The sequence below is a fragment of the Kryptolebias marmoratus genome, linkage group LG3, assembly GCF_001649575.2.
Source record: "Kryptolebias marmoratus isolate JLee-2015 linkage group LG3, ASM164957v2, whole genome shotgun sequence".
Taxonomy (NCBI): Eukaryota; Metazoa; Chordata; class Actinopteri; order Cyprinodontiformes; family Rivulidae; genus Kryptolebias; species Kryptolebias marmoratus.
In genome coordinates, this window is record NC_051432.1 from 27,227,648 (window position 1) to 27,243,354 (window position 15,707).

The window sequence follows — 15,707 nt, forward strand, 5'->3', positions numbered from 1 at the left end:
AAACCAGCAGAAGTTTGCCTTCCAGATAAACAGCAAAGAACAACCGGCCAATAATGGAACAGAACAAGTAATGGAATTAAATGTAATTTTAACGAGGAGGAAATTAATCACCTTGTCCTAAAAATTCTGAATATTTGAGCCATAATATTATATTAATTTAGTCTTTTTTGTTAAGGAGCTCGCGCTGTGTTAGATCTTAGATCGGCCTAATTTGAGTCTGTATTTTTGTGTTTTCAGGTTGTTGCTGAAAAGTGAAATATAAATAAATTTGACTTTGACAGAAGCTGTTGATCGTCCCGAAGGTCCAAAGGAGATCGAGCCTTTGCAGTTACTGCCGAAATGTTTTTTTTTTAATCATAATTAAAGATAATTGTTGCAAACAATGAAACCAAACATCCTGAATTATATTAAATTACGCAGTTTGAAAGAGTTTACTCCAGCAGCTTTTCAGATATGCTGAAATGTGTTTCTGAAATGCACTCACAATGAAAACAAAACGTTTTATTCTGCATACTTTACAACTCTGAGCGTAAAAACGGACCAGTACATCAAAACTGTCGGACTTTTCCATCCCAAACGGTTCTCTGGATGTTCCTCTAAGTCACCTTTTTTCAACCTCTTCAGCTGTTTTTATGTAAACAAACACAGCAGTTCAAATTTTCACTTTAAGGACATTAACCATCGATATGAGAACGATATTGTCCAGATTTGGTTTTCTTACTTTATGAGTACCTTTAAATGCCCGACTCTAGTAAAATACACAGAAATAAACCCCTAAAAAGCAGTTTTTGCTTCTTGTTAGCTGCCGTATTCATCGTTTTCCTCTTCAGATCGTCTGTTTTGTGTTCTGAGATGCTATAATAACTCTTTCTTTGTTTCATATTTGCCAGACGGGGCATGTTGGCTTACACATAACAGATTTTGTTCATTTTGCAGCTGCTTGTGAGGTTTAAAAAAGTGTCTCTTGTTCCCAGGAAATAAGGAACAAAGTTACTGTAATTAAAATAATAAACAATAAACCTGATCCTGGGAGGTTAAGTCACTCATAAACACACTTTCCTCTGTTTCAGGGCTTGATAATGTCCTTTGTGATGCACAAATGAAAGTAAAAGTCCATTTCTCAACCAACACAACAAAGCAGTCACCATGACGACATTAATCGCCTCTTTGAACGACAAATACCTCGGCACACACACCTGAAATCAGCCCAGACAAACAGACACAAGCCAACATAAACAGATTTTGACACAATGACGGTTTGTTCTGAAACATAATTTTGTATTTAGACTCCGACGACGGGATCCAGGACTTTGTTTCATCAAACTGATGCACATCGATTTAAAAAAAAAAGCTTTTTAATGGAGGCCTTTACAAGCTTTGACCTGAATCTGCATCTCTGAATGGTTTTTAGATACAATTCTTGTCTCTTCCTGTCAGTTTGAATGTTTATAAAAGAAACAAATAAAGCTCAGGTTCCTGCTCATTGTTTTTTTTGCTGAAGCTAAAATGAAAACAGGCACATGTGGATTGGATAGCAGTATTTTAAAACAATTCTTTCCCCTCAGAAAATCCTTTTTTATCCTTTATGTTCCCGCCGCAAATTCTCTGACGTTAAGGAAACAGAAAGAGGATTTAAACCCGAGTCGACAGAAGGAAACAAGTTGAGGAGCAGGGCAACAATAACAGGTGATCTGTCACCACTGGAAGAATATCTGTCCTAAAAGAAACAGACTTTAAAAGGACGACTGTCTGTGAGGCCGGAGGGGATGCTTGTGTGACCGGACTCTGATAAAATAAGCGATATAAGCTTTACTTTCTGTGACAATGACAGTTTGACCGAATCGTGCAGCTCAAACACTGCGACCTGATCAGAGAAGGGATGCTTTTTGACTTTCGTTCCTGCACGGCTCCAAACTGGATGCACAGAAAATGATGTTTTTCCTCCAGATCTTTCAGCCACAATCAGCTGGAGCCCAGAAGTGCACGAATGCAAACGCATGGCCACTTATGTGTCCAGATTACAGAAACAGAAAGACATTTTGTTTGTCTCCCCAGCCTGAAAACCCACACTGACAGCAGCTAGCTTCTTCATCAGAGAGGAACCCAGATTGCAGACTCATCTCTGCAGGAACAAAAATAAATGATTTTTTATAATAAAAGAGAAAATAAAAGGTGACCTGAACCAAAAAATGAACCAGCAAACAAAAAAAAATGACCAGAGGCTGAATATAAAGGGCTGACGATTGATTTCAGCTGAGACTAACAGGTAACGGGGAACAGGTGGAGTGGGCGTGGCAGGTGAGGGCACAGGAAGCAGGAATACACAACATAAGAAACAGAGAATCGACAAAAAAACACACAGATCACGAGAAATAAAACAGAACTACAGAAACATGAACAAAAACAATAAACCAGTTTATTTCCTTTTTTAAATTGAGACCTTTTATCCAAAGTGAAAATATTTTTACCTTTAAATGACTTTGAACGGGTGAGTCGTGCTTTCATTCGCTCCCAGCTGGATTATTGTAACTCACCAGGCCGGCCGCTCACGACTGCAGCTGGTTCAGAACGCCGCAGCTCGTCTCTTAACGCGAACAAACAAAGCGTGAAGATATCTCACCAGTGCTCGCTTCTCTTCACCGGCTCGCCGTTCGTTTTGGAATTGATTTTAAAGTTTTATTGTTGACTTATAAGGCTCTAAATGGGCAGGCACCTGGATGTTTGTCTGATCTTCTGCAGCCTTATGTGCCCTCTAGATCACTTAGATCAAGTGTCAGTTTGGGTTTAGTTGTCCCGATGTCCAGGCTGGTCCACAGAGGTGATCAAGCATTTTCAGTGGTAGCTCCTAAACCAGGGGTGTCCAATTCTGGTCCTCAGGGCCACCATCCTGCATGTTTTCCTTGTTTCTCTGCTCCAACACACCTGATTCAGAGGTTAAATCACCTCTTCATGTTCTGCAGAAGCCTGTAAATCACCCATTGATTCAAATCAGGTGTGTTGGAGCAGAGAAACAAGTAAAACCTGCAGGACGGTGGCCCTGAGGACCAGGATTGGACACCCCTGTCCTAAACTGTGGAATCAGCTGCCCCTTCATTTTATCTCTTCTTAAAACACATTTATATTCACTGGCTTTTAATACATTGTGAGAACTGTAATGTTATTGTATTTTTGTATAATGTTTGTATTGAATGTTTATGTGTGCAGCACTTTGGCCAACGACAGTTGTGCTATATAAATATAATAATTTGATTGGATTTATTAGAGAAGATTACTCAAAAAGCCACAAATCCTAACCCTGATCTTGTTAATAGGGGGTATGGTTTCATGTTTTGTGATCTTGAAAGGACCCTGAAGCATTTTGTCCCCACTCTGCACAAACATGGAGCACAGACTCGCCTCCGAGGTGAGATCAGGTGCTTCTGTTGGCAGCAGCGTTGCTTTCCGTTGGCTCCGTCTGTGTTTTTCCATGATGTCGCTGCTGTTTCAGTGTTTTTCCATTGTTCTATCAGAGTACTTTCATTAAGAAATGACTAAGCTTTACCTTGAGAAAGCAAACCAGGCCGCTTGTGTTTGTTCAGCAGAAAAGACGTGATGCAAACCTGTTGTGACAGCGTGCGGTCCAAGGCCGTGACTGTAAGCGTCAGAAAGAGGAACCCGCTCGACTTTCTCGTGCGCCACGCTCAGACAGACTGCGGCGGGTGTAAACACAGATATTTCTCAAGAGGGGTTTCATTTGGTTTTGTATAATCACTTCCATGGTTTTAAAAAAAAAAAGCAGAAGAGAATATTTTAAAAGTACAAACAGAGTAAAGTCAATCTGGCTGCAGAAAGTTTTCAGTTTTGGTCTTTTTATGCCAACATGAAGCATCAAAGATAAGTTAGTTAAATATTAAAAGCACTTTTATAAAACTCTAAATATTCAAAGTCAACGAGGGTTACAGAAAGATGACTCTTTTTACTGCTCAGTTTCTGAAAGTGACTCATTTTTTTAAACAATTATGCTGCAAATACTAAAACAAATCACATATGACTCCCTGACAGAATACATGAACGCATATTTTTGAATTTTAACTACATAAAACCACAACCGATGAGCCACCTTTTCACAAAACGGTTGGAGACGTGAATTAACTCATTTGTGTTGTCGACCATGATCACTCAGCAAATGCTGGTTTTCTTTCTGTTTCATTGCTAGGACATGTAATATGTTATTTATTTGACCTTGGATATGTTTATATGAACTTCGTTGTCTCATCAGGGGTTATTACATGTGAGGTGTAGCCTGTTTTATCATCAGCTTTAAAAGATAATTTACAAAAACAAGGAAATGACAGACACCAGCTTTACATGAGACCTAATTGTTTGTGCAGGTTTCTTCTCCTCCTTATGTGGAAAACATCTATCTGCAGGACTTTCTATTAAAATAATCTGTTAAATAATAGATATATGTTTTCCATCCCATATTTATTCACAGATATCAAGACTGAACTTAAACCAATTAAGTATTAATCATCCTATAAATGGTAACGGTCTCTAATAAGCAAAACAAAACACTTTGCAGCATAAATAATTCAAATCAACACACAATGATGGACATTAAACATGTCGTGAACCAGACAGGAAGCTGGACCAGTGCACAGCGGCGAGGTTAAAACGTGAGGACGTGGTCTTTCTGCGGCTGTCAGGAAGGCGGAGAAGTTAATCAGTCAGACACAAAAGAAGAGAGGAGCGGAAAATTACAGAAACGGAGCCAGAGAGGCGGGAGGAGACGACAGAAACTGAAAACTGTTGAAGAAGGGAAACATGTTGGGACAGAGCAGACAAAGTTCCCGGACACAGAAAGCAACAGAAATAATAATCTATGTTGTTTTCCTTAAAACTTATTAAAGCTTTCTGGAACCAACAGCCGTAATGAGAAATGGTCAAAATTCTTCAAAAAAGGTATTAGAAGAAGCTTATGTGGTGACCTTTAGCTTCCGTCCGTCTCAGCCGTTGTGTCCTGCCTTGCCTACAGGTGGTGGTCAGAGGGCTCGGTGGCGTCGCCTCACTTCTGTCAGCCCGCCCCAGGGCAGCTGTGGCTACAATGTAGCTTACCGCCATCAGTGTGTGAATGAGTGGATGAAAGGGTGAATGTAATGTGAAGCCCTTTGGGGTCCTTGGATTAGATAAAGTGCAATACAAGTGTGGGCCATTTACCATTCAGATACGCTGGATCTATGAAACAGTTAATAAGCTGGAACAACAATCCGTTCTTTCATGTCAACAAATCTACCTGATCGTAGATTAAGTAATAGACGCCACCGGCACGTCAACGCCGCTCATATGGAAAGGGTAAATCCTGTTGTCTGTGTAGAAAGGCCCCGAAGGTCCAGACCACTTGAATCAGCGTCCGCTGCCGAGTCAAATTCAGCCAATCAGATGATGGTCAGAAATCCTCCCATTGTCGCCCAGCGGATTTGGATCTCTTCCTTGTCAGAGTAGCTGAGCACGCCACAGCTTCCCTGTCCATCCAGGTGCGATACGGCAGTCTCCAGGACGGACAGTGACAGTGTTGGGACGCTTCTTCCCAACCAACACGTAAAGTTGAAGGTCCGTGTTTTTAGAGGATTTATGGCACTTCTGCATCGCTCCGTTGAAACACACTGGGGGGGTCCTTGGTCACCAGGTCTCAGGTCCGCATGGCTCATAGTGTCCAAGCCTGATCCATGAGGCCTCTGACTCCAAATCAGTTTCGTCTCCATGTCATCTACTCACCCACGGCCATGTTGGCTGGGGACCACCCATTTGTAGTTCATCCTCCACGTTGTTTGTGTGAATCTGAAGCACGGCGTCTCCCTCCTGACACGTCTGCAATGATGAAGCTCGAGATGAGACTTCTGTTCCTCCTTCATGGGATGTTTGGTGAAAGCGTTACTTGTGAGTTTCTTGCAGAATCCCAGAGCTCCTCCCGTCTTCGTGGGTCACAGCTTGCAGCCTCTTCAGAGTATCTCCAAAAAACTCCAAAAAAATAAAATCTCTGCCAGAGATTTAACACCACAAGGACGTCCAAAAAAAGTTCTTCAGGTGACTGAAGCGAGCTCCTTCAGAGCATCCTGACCAGCCGCATCACTTCTTGGTTCCACACCTGCAGCCTAACTGACAGGAAGACTCTAAAACAGGGGTCTGCAATCCTGGTCCTGGAGGGCCTCCATCCTGCATGTTTTCCTTGTTTCTCTGCTCCAACACACCTGATTTGAATCAATGGGTGATTAACAGGCTTCTGCAGAACATGAAGAGGTGATTTAATCACTGAATCAGGTGTGTTGGAGCAGAGAAACAAGGAAAACATGCAGGCTGGTGGCCCTGAGGACCAGAATTGGAGACCCCTGCTCTAAAATGTGTTGAGACTGGCTGACAGAGTCGTTTCATGAGATTGTTTTCATGTCGAGTTGTGAGAAGAATGCCTTCAGTCCCTCTCAACCCTCCCATGGGCTGTTTAACCTTCTGTCAGCTGGAAGGAAATACTGCTCTATTAAACCAAGAACATCCGAAATGTGCAACGGATTAATTCCACGGGCAATAAGGCTGCTAGCCTCTCTAAAAGACCACTCGCTCATTACAGTTTTAAATATGAGCGGAATGGCAAAATAAATAACTGAACTTGAACTTTGCACTTGGCTGAAAACCTTCCCAGTGTGTTCCGTGGAGGTCAACGGTCTCGGGTCCAGAATCCACTCCAAATGAGTCTGGATTAACGCCAGTGAAGCAGAGCACGATCCGGGATCTGATGTCCTGCGGAAAGGACGCCATGTCGTTCCCGAGCACTTCACTATGAGACCCCCGAGGGGCAAATCTGCACGATGTCTCCATGTCCACAAAACCTGATGCTCAAGTAACATAAACTGCAGAAGATTACATGAAGTTATTGCATTTTTAACTGATAGTCTTTTATTGTGTGAATGCTGATTCAGCATTTTTTTACTATATGAACTACAGTACAAGCTCTTCAGAATATCTGGAGCATCTGCTACAGAAGCATTTAAATCATTGCTGGCAGCCAATGAGATTAATGACTTTTACTTGTTTAGAGAAGGTTAAATAAAGGGAAACCGGACCTCTTCTTCTACTGTGTACATGCTGCGCTTGAGTCAATACTTGGAAAACCGATGACCTGAGTTACAGAAAAACCTGAAAGTTATCTATTGCAATGACAGTTGTGTGTGCAGACTGTTTAACCTTTATCTGAACTGTACAACAGGGTTTTTTGCTCTTTAGTAGCATTAAATGTATGTCTCAACTAAACATTTAGTCATTATTTTGTTTGCAAACCCAGCTGCTGCTGGATTTATCTCAACTTTAACCCACAAAGAAGTATGTGTCAGGGGTACTTGCCTAAAAATGCAATCTTGGCCTCTTCCTGTTCTAAAATAACTTGTCAGGCCTCCTTTCTGTGTCACAAACTCGAGACACGTCAGTCGTTTTTGCTGCGTCTTTGGTGAGGCACCCCCTGAAAAGATCAATCCTGCAGACTCACGGGGGTCTTTAAATGTTTTAAAGAATCAACCGATCATGTTGAAAGCTGCCAACAGCTGACGAGACCACCTGCTACGGCTGCTCTCCCCGCCAAGTTCAGTGCTGCACGCCACGAGAACAATTTTAGCTCGCTGACACGCTGGGAAGGGTTTTCAGGAATCAGAAAATCTACAGAAGAATTTTACAACTTGTATATCACACACAGTGGCATTCGGATTGAACGCTGCATGACATAAACAGCAATTACTGCTTCCAAAACATTATTTAGTAGCCTTAAATAGTTATTAACAGCTCATAACTTTTTTAGTAAACTAAAGTTTTAGCAATTTATCTAAAAGCAACAAGGACCACCTCAGAAATCACAAAGCTCTCCACCAATATGACAATCTTGGCCCACAACAATTTAAGATCAACATTTCTCCTTTTGTTGCTAGCAGGTCCCACAGTTCGTCACTTTTTAAGTAGCTCCGTCGGACAACCATCATCTACTCCAGTTTCCTCCGGGGGTTCTTGAAATATTCTCCATCGCATTTTGTTTTAGCTTTACATTAGTGTTCCGTTTATGATGGGTAATTAGCTGTTGAGACCAAAATGTCGTCTGAGTACCACAGTTTAAGAACCACAGAGCTAGAGAAAGCACACAAAAAGAACCGTGGTTCTGGATGAGGAAGTCAGGTGAGTGTAGGGCAGAACGTGTGTTATGTGATGTGCAGTAGGAGTGTGCATGTGGGAGTGGGATTTCATCAGGGATCAGCTCTGAGCCTTTTCCTGTTTGCAGTGATGGTGGACAGGTTTACCTCAGAGGATACTTTTAGCTTCTATCTAGCCTATTGCAACTGCTACTTCATCTTTTAGCTACTTGTAGCTAGCTACTAGCTAGCCTTTTGCTTCTTCTAGATCAGGGGTGGGCAACCCTAGTCCTGTAGGGCCACTATCCTGCAGGTTTTACTTGTTTCTCTGCTCCAACACCTGATTTGAATCAATGGGTGATTAACAGGCTTCTGCAGAACATGAAGAGGTGATTTAACCACTGAATCAGGTGTGTTGGAGCAGAGAAACAAGGAAAACATGCAGGATGGTGGCCCTGAGGACCAGGATTGGACACCTCTGCTTTAGATTCTAGCAGACCTTTTGGCTAGTTGCTAATTTAGCTTTTAGCTATGCTTCTGTTACTTTACTTTTAGCTACCCTCTTGAGCATCTGGATCAGAGATATTTAGCTTTTAGCTATTGGTTTGCAACGTTTCAACCCTGTTGATACCATTTTCTGCTTTAGCTTTTGGCTAAAGCTACGTAGCTGCCAGGTGGGAGGATCTGCAGACGGTTGGAGGGACAGAGGAGGACGCTGAGACCTTCTCTAAAAGGAACCAACAAACAAACAAACAAAAAAAAAGAGTTGTTTCCAAACAAATCCAGAAATCTGAACAAAATAGATTTATTTTTGAAACTTCAAAAAGTGCAAAGGCATACAATCACTGTGTTAAAAATTACACAGATTTTGTCAAGCAAGTTAAACAAAAATCAAACAAGAACATCGTCGCTCAGTTGATTTAAAGCTTATCGTGAAGAGCAGAGGTATCTGAAGGTGAAGAGTGTTTCACATTTTAAAATCCCCAAACCAACAGTAAAGAAAAATAATCTCTGAAAATGTGTAGAGGTACTTTTAGTGCTTGTAGAAAATGTTATAAAAACTGAAGGTGAAAAGATACCACTGCATGTAATGATTACAGTTATATTCTAGAATAACATCAGATTATTAAGCCTTTAAGGCTCAGATTGTTTCTCATTGGTTCTGAAGGACGGCGCTTCAATAAACAATGATCTCAGATTGACTTAGTTTTTGTTACATTAATATTACTTTCTTTTGCCTTTATTTATACCAGCAATCACTATCTCTTTGCATTTTTAAAAGAATGATACAAAACTCATACACAGACTTCTGAACAATACATCACAATAAATCAAACAATTATCAACATTGCATTATTAGCTTGTGCAACATCAATGTTCCAAAATAATCCCAGACACAAACTGTACGCATAAAATATAAATTTAGCCATCAGACGGACCCACAGCCGGCTCATGCAGAGTGATGGGAACATGTGGGTTTATTGCAAATGATGTTGTCATTGCAACATTGCAACCGCATGTTTTCCTAACATCGTGCCGAGCTACTACTGAATATCTTAGGATTTTCTCTTTTTTTTTTACTGTTTATTCTATAAAAACATTTTTTCCCAAAGGCCATCGAAACAGCTAAAATTACCCCTCAATGGAAATTCAAACAGCTATAAACATCATCATGAAATCACAAAAAAACACAAAAAGATAATATGAATAAACTAAATTCAGCTGTGAAAACTACAGAGCGGTTCGAGTCGTGGAAACTCTCCAGATTGGAGAGGACATTAGAGTGAAACTCCTGTGTGTTTTATCATTATTTTCATTACAGGGAAATGTCTGAGCACACAGATGATTGAACAGCTCGGGTGGAGGGTGGGGGTGGGGGACGCAGTAAACGGTACAGTCAGAGTCACCTCTGTCTCGTGATTTAACAAGCAGCTTAAACTTTATTTTTTTAGCTTCAAAGTCGACAGCTTACCGTGTGAACTCAGCGTTAAGTCTTTTCTGTTTTAACAGAGACTCTTCCTCTCAGCACGTAGCTGCAGAGGCTGCAGAGGGGCGGGGGAAGCGAGACGGAGGTGACCACGCTGTCCTGGTTGTGGCATACACGCTTTAACCTGCTGCCACACAGAGGATATCTTCAGGATTAATTTACCCAGAAAGTCACGAGACTTTAAAGCTTTCTTTAAAGCTTTGATAGTTTTCAACTCAACTCACAAATCAAAACTCCTCGCCGTCTTATTATCCCTGACAAGAAAACGGGAGCAAATTACATGTAAACTCACAGATTAGAAGCTCATAGGTGCGGCTCATTTAACACTCTTTCCAAACTGATTTTGTTTTAAAATTTGTGAAAAAAATAGTAAAGTTGAATTAAAAAAATAGTCTTTATACAGCCTGTCCCTGCGACAGCCATTGATGAGTATAAAAACACAGATTTAGTGAATTTAAAAGTGAAAAGCACTCCAGTTATTTTCCAGTTTGGGACAGTGGCTGTAAAGGAACTCCGTGGTTGTCCTCCTCGCACTCAGCATCATCGGTTCCAGCTCCACCTTTGAGATTCTGCGTAACGGGGTCCGCCGGCGGCGCGGCGACGGGACGTTTCACTTTGAAAACATCCCAGCTCTCAGGCAACAGGCCACGGTTGAACACGAACAACGCCAGCGCGGAAAAAAGCAAGATGGTTACCAAGGTGCAGAGCATGGCCACGGTCCTGATGGGGGACCGTTGGACGTAGACGCCATTTTCCAGCGTGCAACCTGGAAGCCGAAGAACAACCGGAAGACCTAAAGAGTTCTCGCCCAACAAAATCCTCAGACTCACCCCCAGGATGTAACCCACAGTGGCGCCATAACCATTCGTCACTTTAAAGAAGAGCACAGAAACCAGATGTGGGAACATGAGCGTGTAGGAAAGATCTGCTCCGAGAATCCAGAGGACCAGAGTGCTGTTGGTGCAGAACGTTATGGATGTCCCAACCAGACCCACAACCACCACCGAGAACCGAATCACCCACTTCATTTCACTGTCTGAAGCCTGGGAACACGGAGGCAGAGGAGGAGACGCTTGATCATTAACTCCATCACCTGTCAGAGTCAGGCCAGGTCTGAAACACCTCCCAGGACTCACCTGTGTGCGCAGGACGTTTTTGTAGATGTTGGAGGAGAACACGGACGTTGCAGACAGCAGACCGGAGTCCGTGGACGACATGACTGCAGCAGCCACCGCTCCAATCCCGATGATGGAAATGGAAGGCGGAGCGAGATTCTGCAGGGTCAGGGGCAGCACGTAGCTGTGCTCGTTACGGACGTACGGAGGTGGGGAGCCGTACAGAGTCATGTTCCAGTCTGGATGAAAGAAAAACGAAAAAACAAGTCAAGGATTTTAAAATGCTCTTTGAATTCTAGATGTATGAGGAGTTTATTGGCTGAAGAACTGTGTTAACTAACTAAAAACCTAACATTCCTTGAAGAAGTTGCATATCGCCGTGCGCCCTTTAATGCCAGAGCTTTAAACTGATGTAGACATTTTAACTAACCCTGGAAAATAAACATTTTTGTGCGTGATTTGTTTTGTTAACGCACCAAATCTCAGCTCAATATCTAATAAAGTCAGCCCGCTGTGACATCGAGTTTGACTTGGGTTGACTCCAAATGCTGAAAATCTTCCAGTAATTCATGAGATATTTTGCTAACAGTACAAACAATCGCACAGACACTGATAGGATTACTGCTCTGCCTCGTAAAGGACACCGTGTGCGGTTGAATAAGAGAGACCCAAACTGACAGAGGCGCTCATAAACACCTGTTACTGCAGCTTTATTCACTTTTTATTCATTAGGCAGCCATGTTGGATTTACACCTTGGAGCTGGTGAGAAATTTCAGACTTTCCAAGTTGAAAAATTCCAGCTTCAAGCGGAATTCCAGTTGATTTTTCTGATTTAAATCAGACGCATCGTCTCCCTCGTCTTCCCAGAAAGCTAACAGGCTTTAACTGCAGACAGAGCTTGTTTTTATTTACTACAACACAACTTAATAAATAAAAAAAGTTTCCAAATACAATCTGAAAATATTTAAATTTTAACCTTCTTGCCAGCTCATGACCATGAACTGTTCAAACCTCTGACTTCTTTATGTTTAGTTGTCTTTATCTATCGTCCTCCAGGCTTTCTGATAGTGTTGGCTGCTTCTTTTATTCATTTTTATTCCAGTCGTTTTATCTGACTATTATATATATGTATTGTATAAGGAGGACAAAAGAAGAGTTGTCATGTAGGAAACTATTTCAAGCAGATGGAGGAGGAGTATCTGAACGTTGTGTCTTTAAGGAATAAGAAAGAAGGAGCTGAGCTGAGTCCACGCTTTCAGCTCTTTAGGAACCACCATGTTGGCGCTGAACACCATTTCCTGTCGCAGCTCTTACCTGTGGAGGCGGCCACGGCTCCAACCAGAACAGGGGGGATTCCCAGAACGGCAATAAAAACTGCTGCAGCGTAGCAGGTTAACTGGGCCGTAAGCGAGGAGGCGGCGGACAGCGTCCTCTGGTGGAAGCTTTGAAATGAAACGCTGCCGAGACCCTGGAATATAAAAGAGCAGCAGAAAATAAGGTGAGGAAAAACAAAGAAGGAAAAGAGGAAGGGATTTCAAACCCCTGCACGTCAGATCAAGGGAACAAAACGGTCTAAATGATGTTTTTTCACATAAAATTCTTGAGCAGCAGTTATTCAGACAGTCCTAAAATCTGTCACAGAACTCTGAAGTTCAGAGTAAACTTCAGTAATATCATCAGTGTTGCCCAAAGACTCCTATCTGAGGCCAGATCCATCTGGTTTACGACCAGTTCGACACAAACTCTGATCAGTTAGCATCACAAACTGGCAAACAGTCACTGTAAAGAGAAATTACACCATCCTCCAGTTCTAAGTTCTGTTTTATTTTTTTAATCTCTGTTTAACCAGTCAGGTCCCATTTTTTAAACGAGTCCTGGGGGACGGCGTGCAGTGTGGGAAGCTGGGATTCAAGCAGCAACCCTCCAGTTGGCGATAATCTGCTTTTTCCTCAAGCTGCAGCCGCTGCAGGTTTTTCAACAAATAATAATAAAAACTAGACGTTATTAAAAACATCTGAGGGGCTCGTGTTAAAAGGCCTTACTGAAGCATGGCGCACACTTAAACTGAGACATGAATCCAAGCACATTTTCCACACGGAACAGAGCCTCCATTCACATGCAGATAGATGCAAACGTGCAAAAATCATGTCTACATGCAGAATGCGAGCCGGAGACGACCCCAAATAAGGTAGTGAGGCGTGAAAATGTGTTTGACAATCTTTTCCTCTGGCATTAGCCCCGAGCGCAAGAGGAGTGACTGTGCGAAGCTGCTGTGGTCAGAGCTGCTCACACCAAGCAGAAGTCACAAAAAAACGAGGGTGGAAACGAAATGGAGGACGGCTGGCCGTCGCTGCCCGTTAATGCTTACTGACTGGGGCTTGGTACCAAGCTCAGGAGTTTGGCACAAGGCTCTGAAACTGTAGTTTAACCAGCAAAAAACAGGAAGTCACTCTCTTTACTTCCTGCTAGATCCTAAACTTTTAACTCCACAATCAAAAGCTTGTTTCCCTCTTACTGTGTGCAAATTCCTTAACTGAACAAATCAAATGTATTAAATCTTCTCTGATGTTCAACCAATTAAATCTAATATTAACCGTTCAGAAATAAAGTAAAAAGGAGTACAGCCCATGATTAGTTGCACAACTCCCTGAGTAGCAATATCTCAATGAAACCGTCTTATGTAATATCTTAGTGGTCTCTCACCTTGTTTATTTAAGTTTGTAAACACTGTATATACGGTGCCCGAGAGCTGCTGTTTGACTTAAACTGGGTCATGAAACATCAGGACAATGATCCCAAACACAGCGACAAATCTACAACAGAATGGCAGAAAAATAAAGGAATCAAGGTGCTGCAACAGGCCGATCAAAGTCAACACAATGGCAAGGTTGTGCACAGAAACGTCTGCAAACCTCAATGAACTGAATCTACTCTGTAAAGAAGAGTGGGCCGAAATTCATTCTGTTTGCATTCGGCCTTATTTGATTTAAAAGGGATGCTTCTTGGATTAAAGTCTGGTGTCACTGAGCTGCAGGTATCCAATAACATAAAACAGGAAGAAACAGAAGTTAGGATGTGAGAATGAAAACTAAAGGATGGGTGATGAGCTCCAACAGAAACGTTAATAAGACGTTCAAACGAGGAGGAACAGGAACTGAGGACAACAGGAGGCTTGGAGCAGAAAACCAGAACATAACTCAGAAATAAAACCCAAATAAAGTCATATGAAACCAAAATAAAGGCCCAGGATTCCTTGAAGGAATGCATATCACCCAGAGCTTTAAACTTTTGATTTAATTAAACTTTTAAAGCTCGATCTCGTGCAGTCTGTTGGCTCGCAGCTACTACCACCACAAGTTTTAGCTCAATATCTGCAAAATTAATCGAGTTACTACTAGCTAATGTCAATTAGTTGTGGCAGCCATCTTGATTTGGGGTGACACTAAAATCTAATGAGTTAAAGATTTCGTTAAAATCTCTCCAGTGATTCATGAGATATTTTGCTAACAGTTAAGGTCAAAGTTTTGGGCAAAAATCGTGCACAATCTGTGGCGCTCCGAGTATGTGTTGGGGATTATTCTCAGCTACTACCACGCCAAATCTGAGCTCAATGCCTGCAAAACTGACAGAATTGTCGCCATTTTTTGTAATGTCAGTTAGCTATGACAGCCATCTTGAATTGGGTTTCCTCTAAAAATTAATCAGTTGTACATTTAATGATTATTTACTGAAAGTTTCATTAAACCCCCCCCCCATTAAATATAGACTATCATGTCAAGTTGTGAAAAAAACAAAAACAAAAAGTGGACAAATTCATGTCCTTCGTTAAAGAAATACGAAATCCTGATCAGCTTACCAGCATCAGGAAGTCATCAATCCATTCCCAGACTCGGTCTCTGTCCAGACTGCCGACCCAGGGCTCCTGAAACGTGTGGTTGAAAGCCGTCTCAGCGATGTTTACAGACGTTTTGTTGAGCAGCAGGAAGGGGACACACAGCCACTGCAAACAGACATTTTCTGTAAAGACACCTTTCACGCATCGTCATCTCGAAGCGTTTTTTAACCTTCGTCCAAATCACCCTAAATGTCACGGAGCTTGTTTTTCCGTCTTTAGTTACACTCGCCGTGTTTCTCACCAAAAACAAATCAGAGCTGGAAGAGGATTAAATCTAAAGTGAACAAAAGGAGTCAAATTACATTCTTCAGGGCATTTTGATGTTTCTTACTGAAAGCTCCATTTATTTACTTCCTTGTCTGTTTTTGCTGCAGACCGCTGAGCATCGAGCGCGGGAACAACAGGGCGGCTGGAGATGCTGAGAAACTCTCGAAAGCATCTGTGAAATTCTCCACACTTTTAACAGTTTTATGGCTCAGAACCAGTGGCGGCTGGCCAATAAAGGGCACAAGGGCACCGCCCCACCACTCACGTTACCTTAAATAAGATGTAAAAAAAAAAAAAAAAA

At 42.0% G+C, this 15,707-nt stretch overlaps 1 protein-coding gene across 4 annotated transcripts in view; it reads right to left on the reverse strand.

Moving 5' to 3' along the window:
* Positions 1-8,924: 8,924 nt before the first annotated feature.
* Positions 8,925-15,707, reverse strand: part of LOC108245483 (high-affinity choline transporter 1) — a 13,976-nt gene continuing 7,193 nt past the window's right edge. For all 4 annotated transcript variants that reach the window (XM_017432428.3, XM_017432429.3, XM_025009629.2 and 1 more), the window contains exons 6-9: positions 15,101-15,244; positions 12,559-12,712; positions 11,265-11,482; positions 8,925-11,171 (exon numbers count right to left, since the gene is read on the reverse strand). In XM_017432428.3, coding sequence (XP_017287917.1) covers positions 10,605-11,171; positions 11,265-11,482; positions 12,559-12,712; positions 15,101-15,244 — 1,083 coding nt within the window. In that variant the 3' untranslated portion in view covers positions 8,925-10,604. The remainder of the gene's footprint in view (positions 11,172-11,264; positions 11,483-12,558; positions 12,713-15,100; positions 15,245-15,707) is intronic.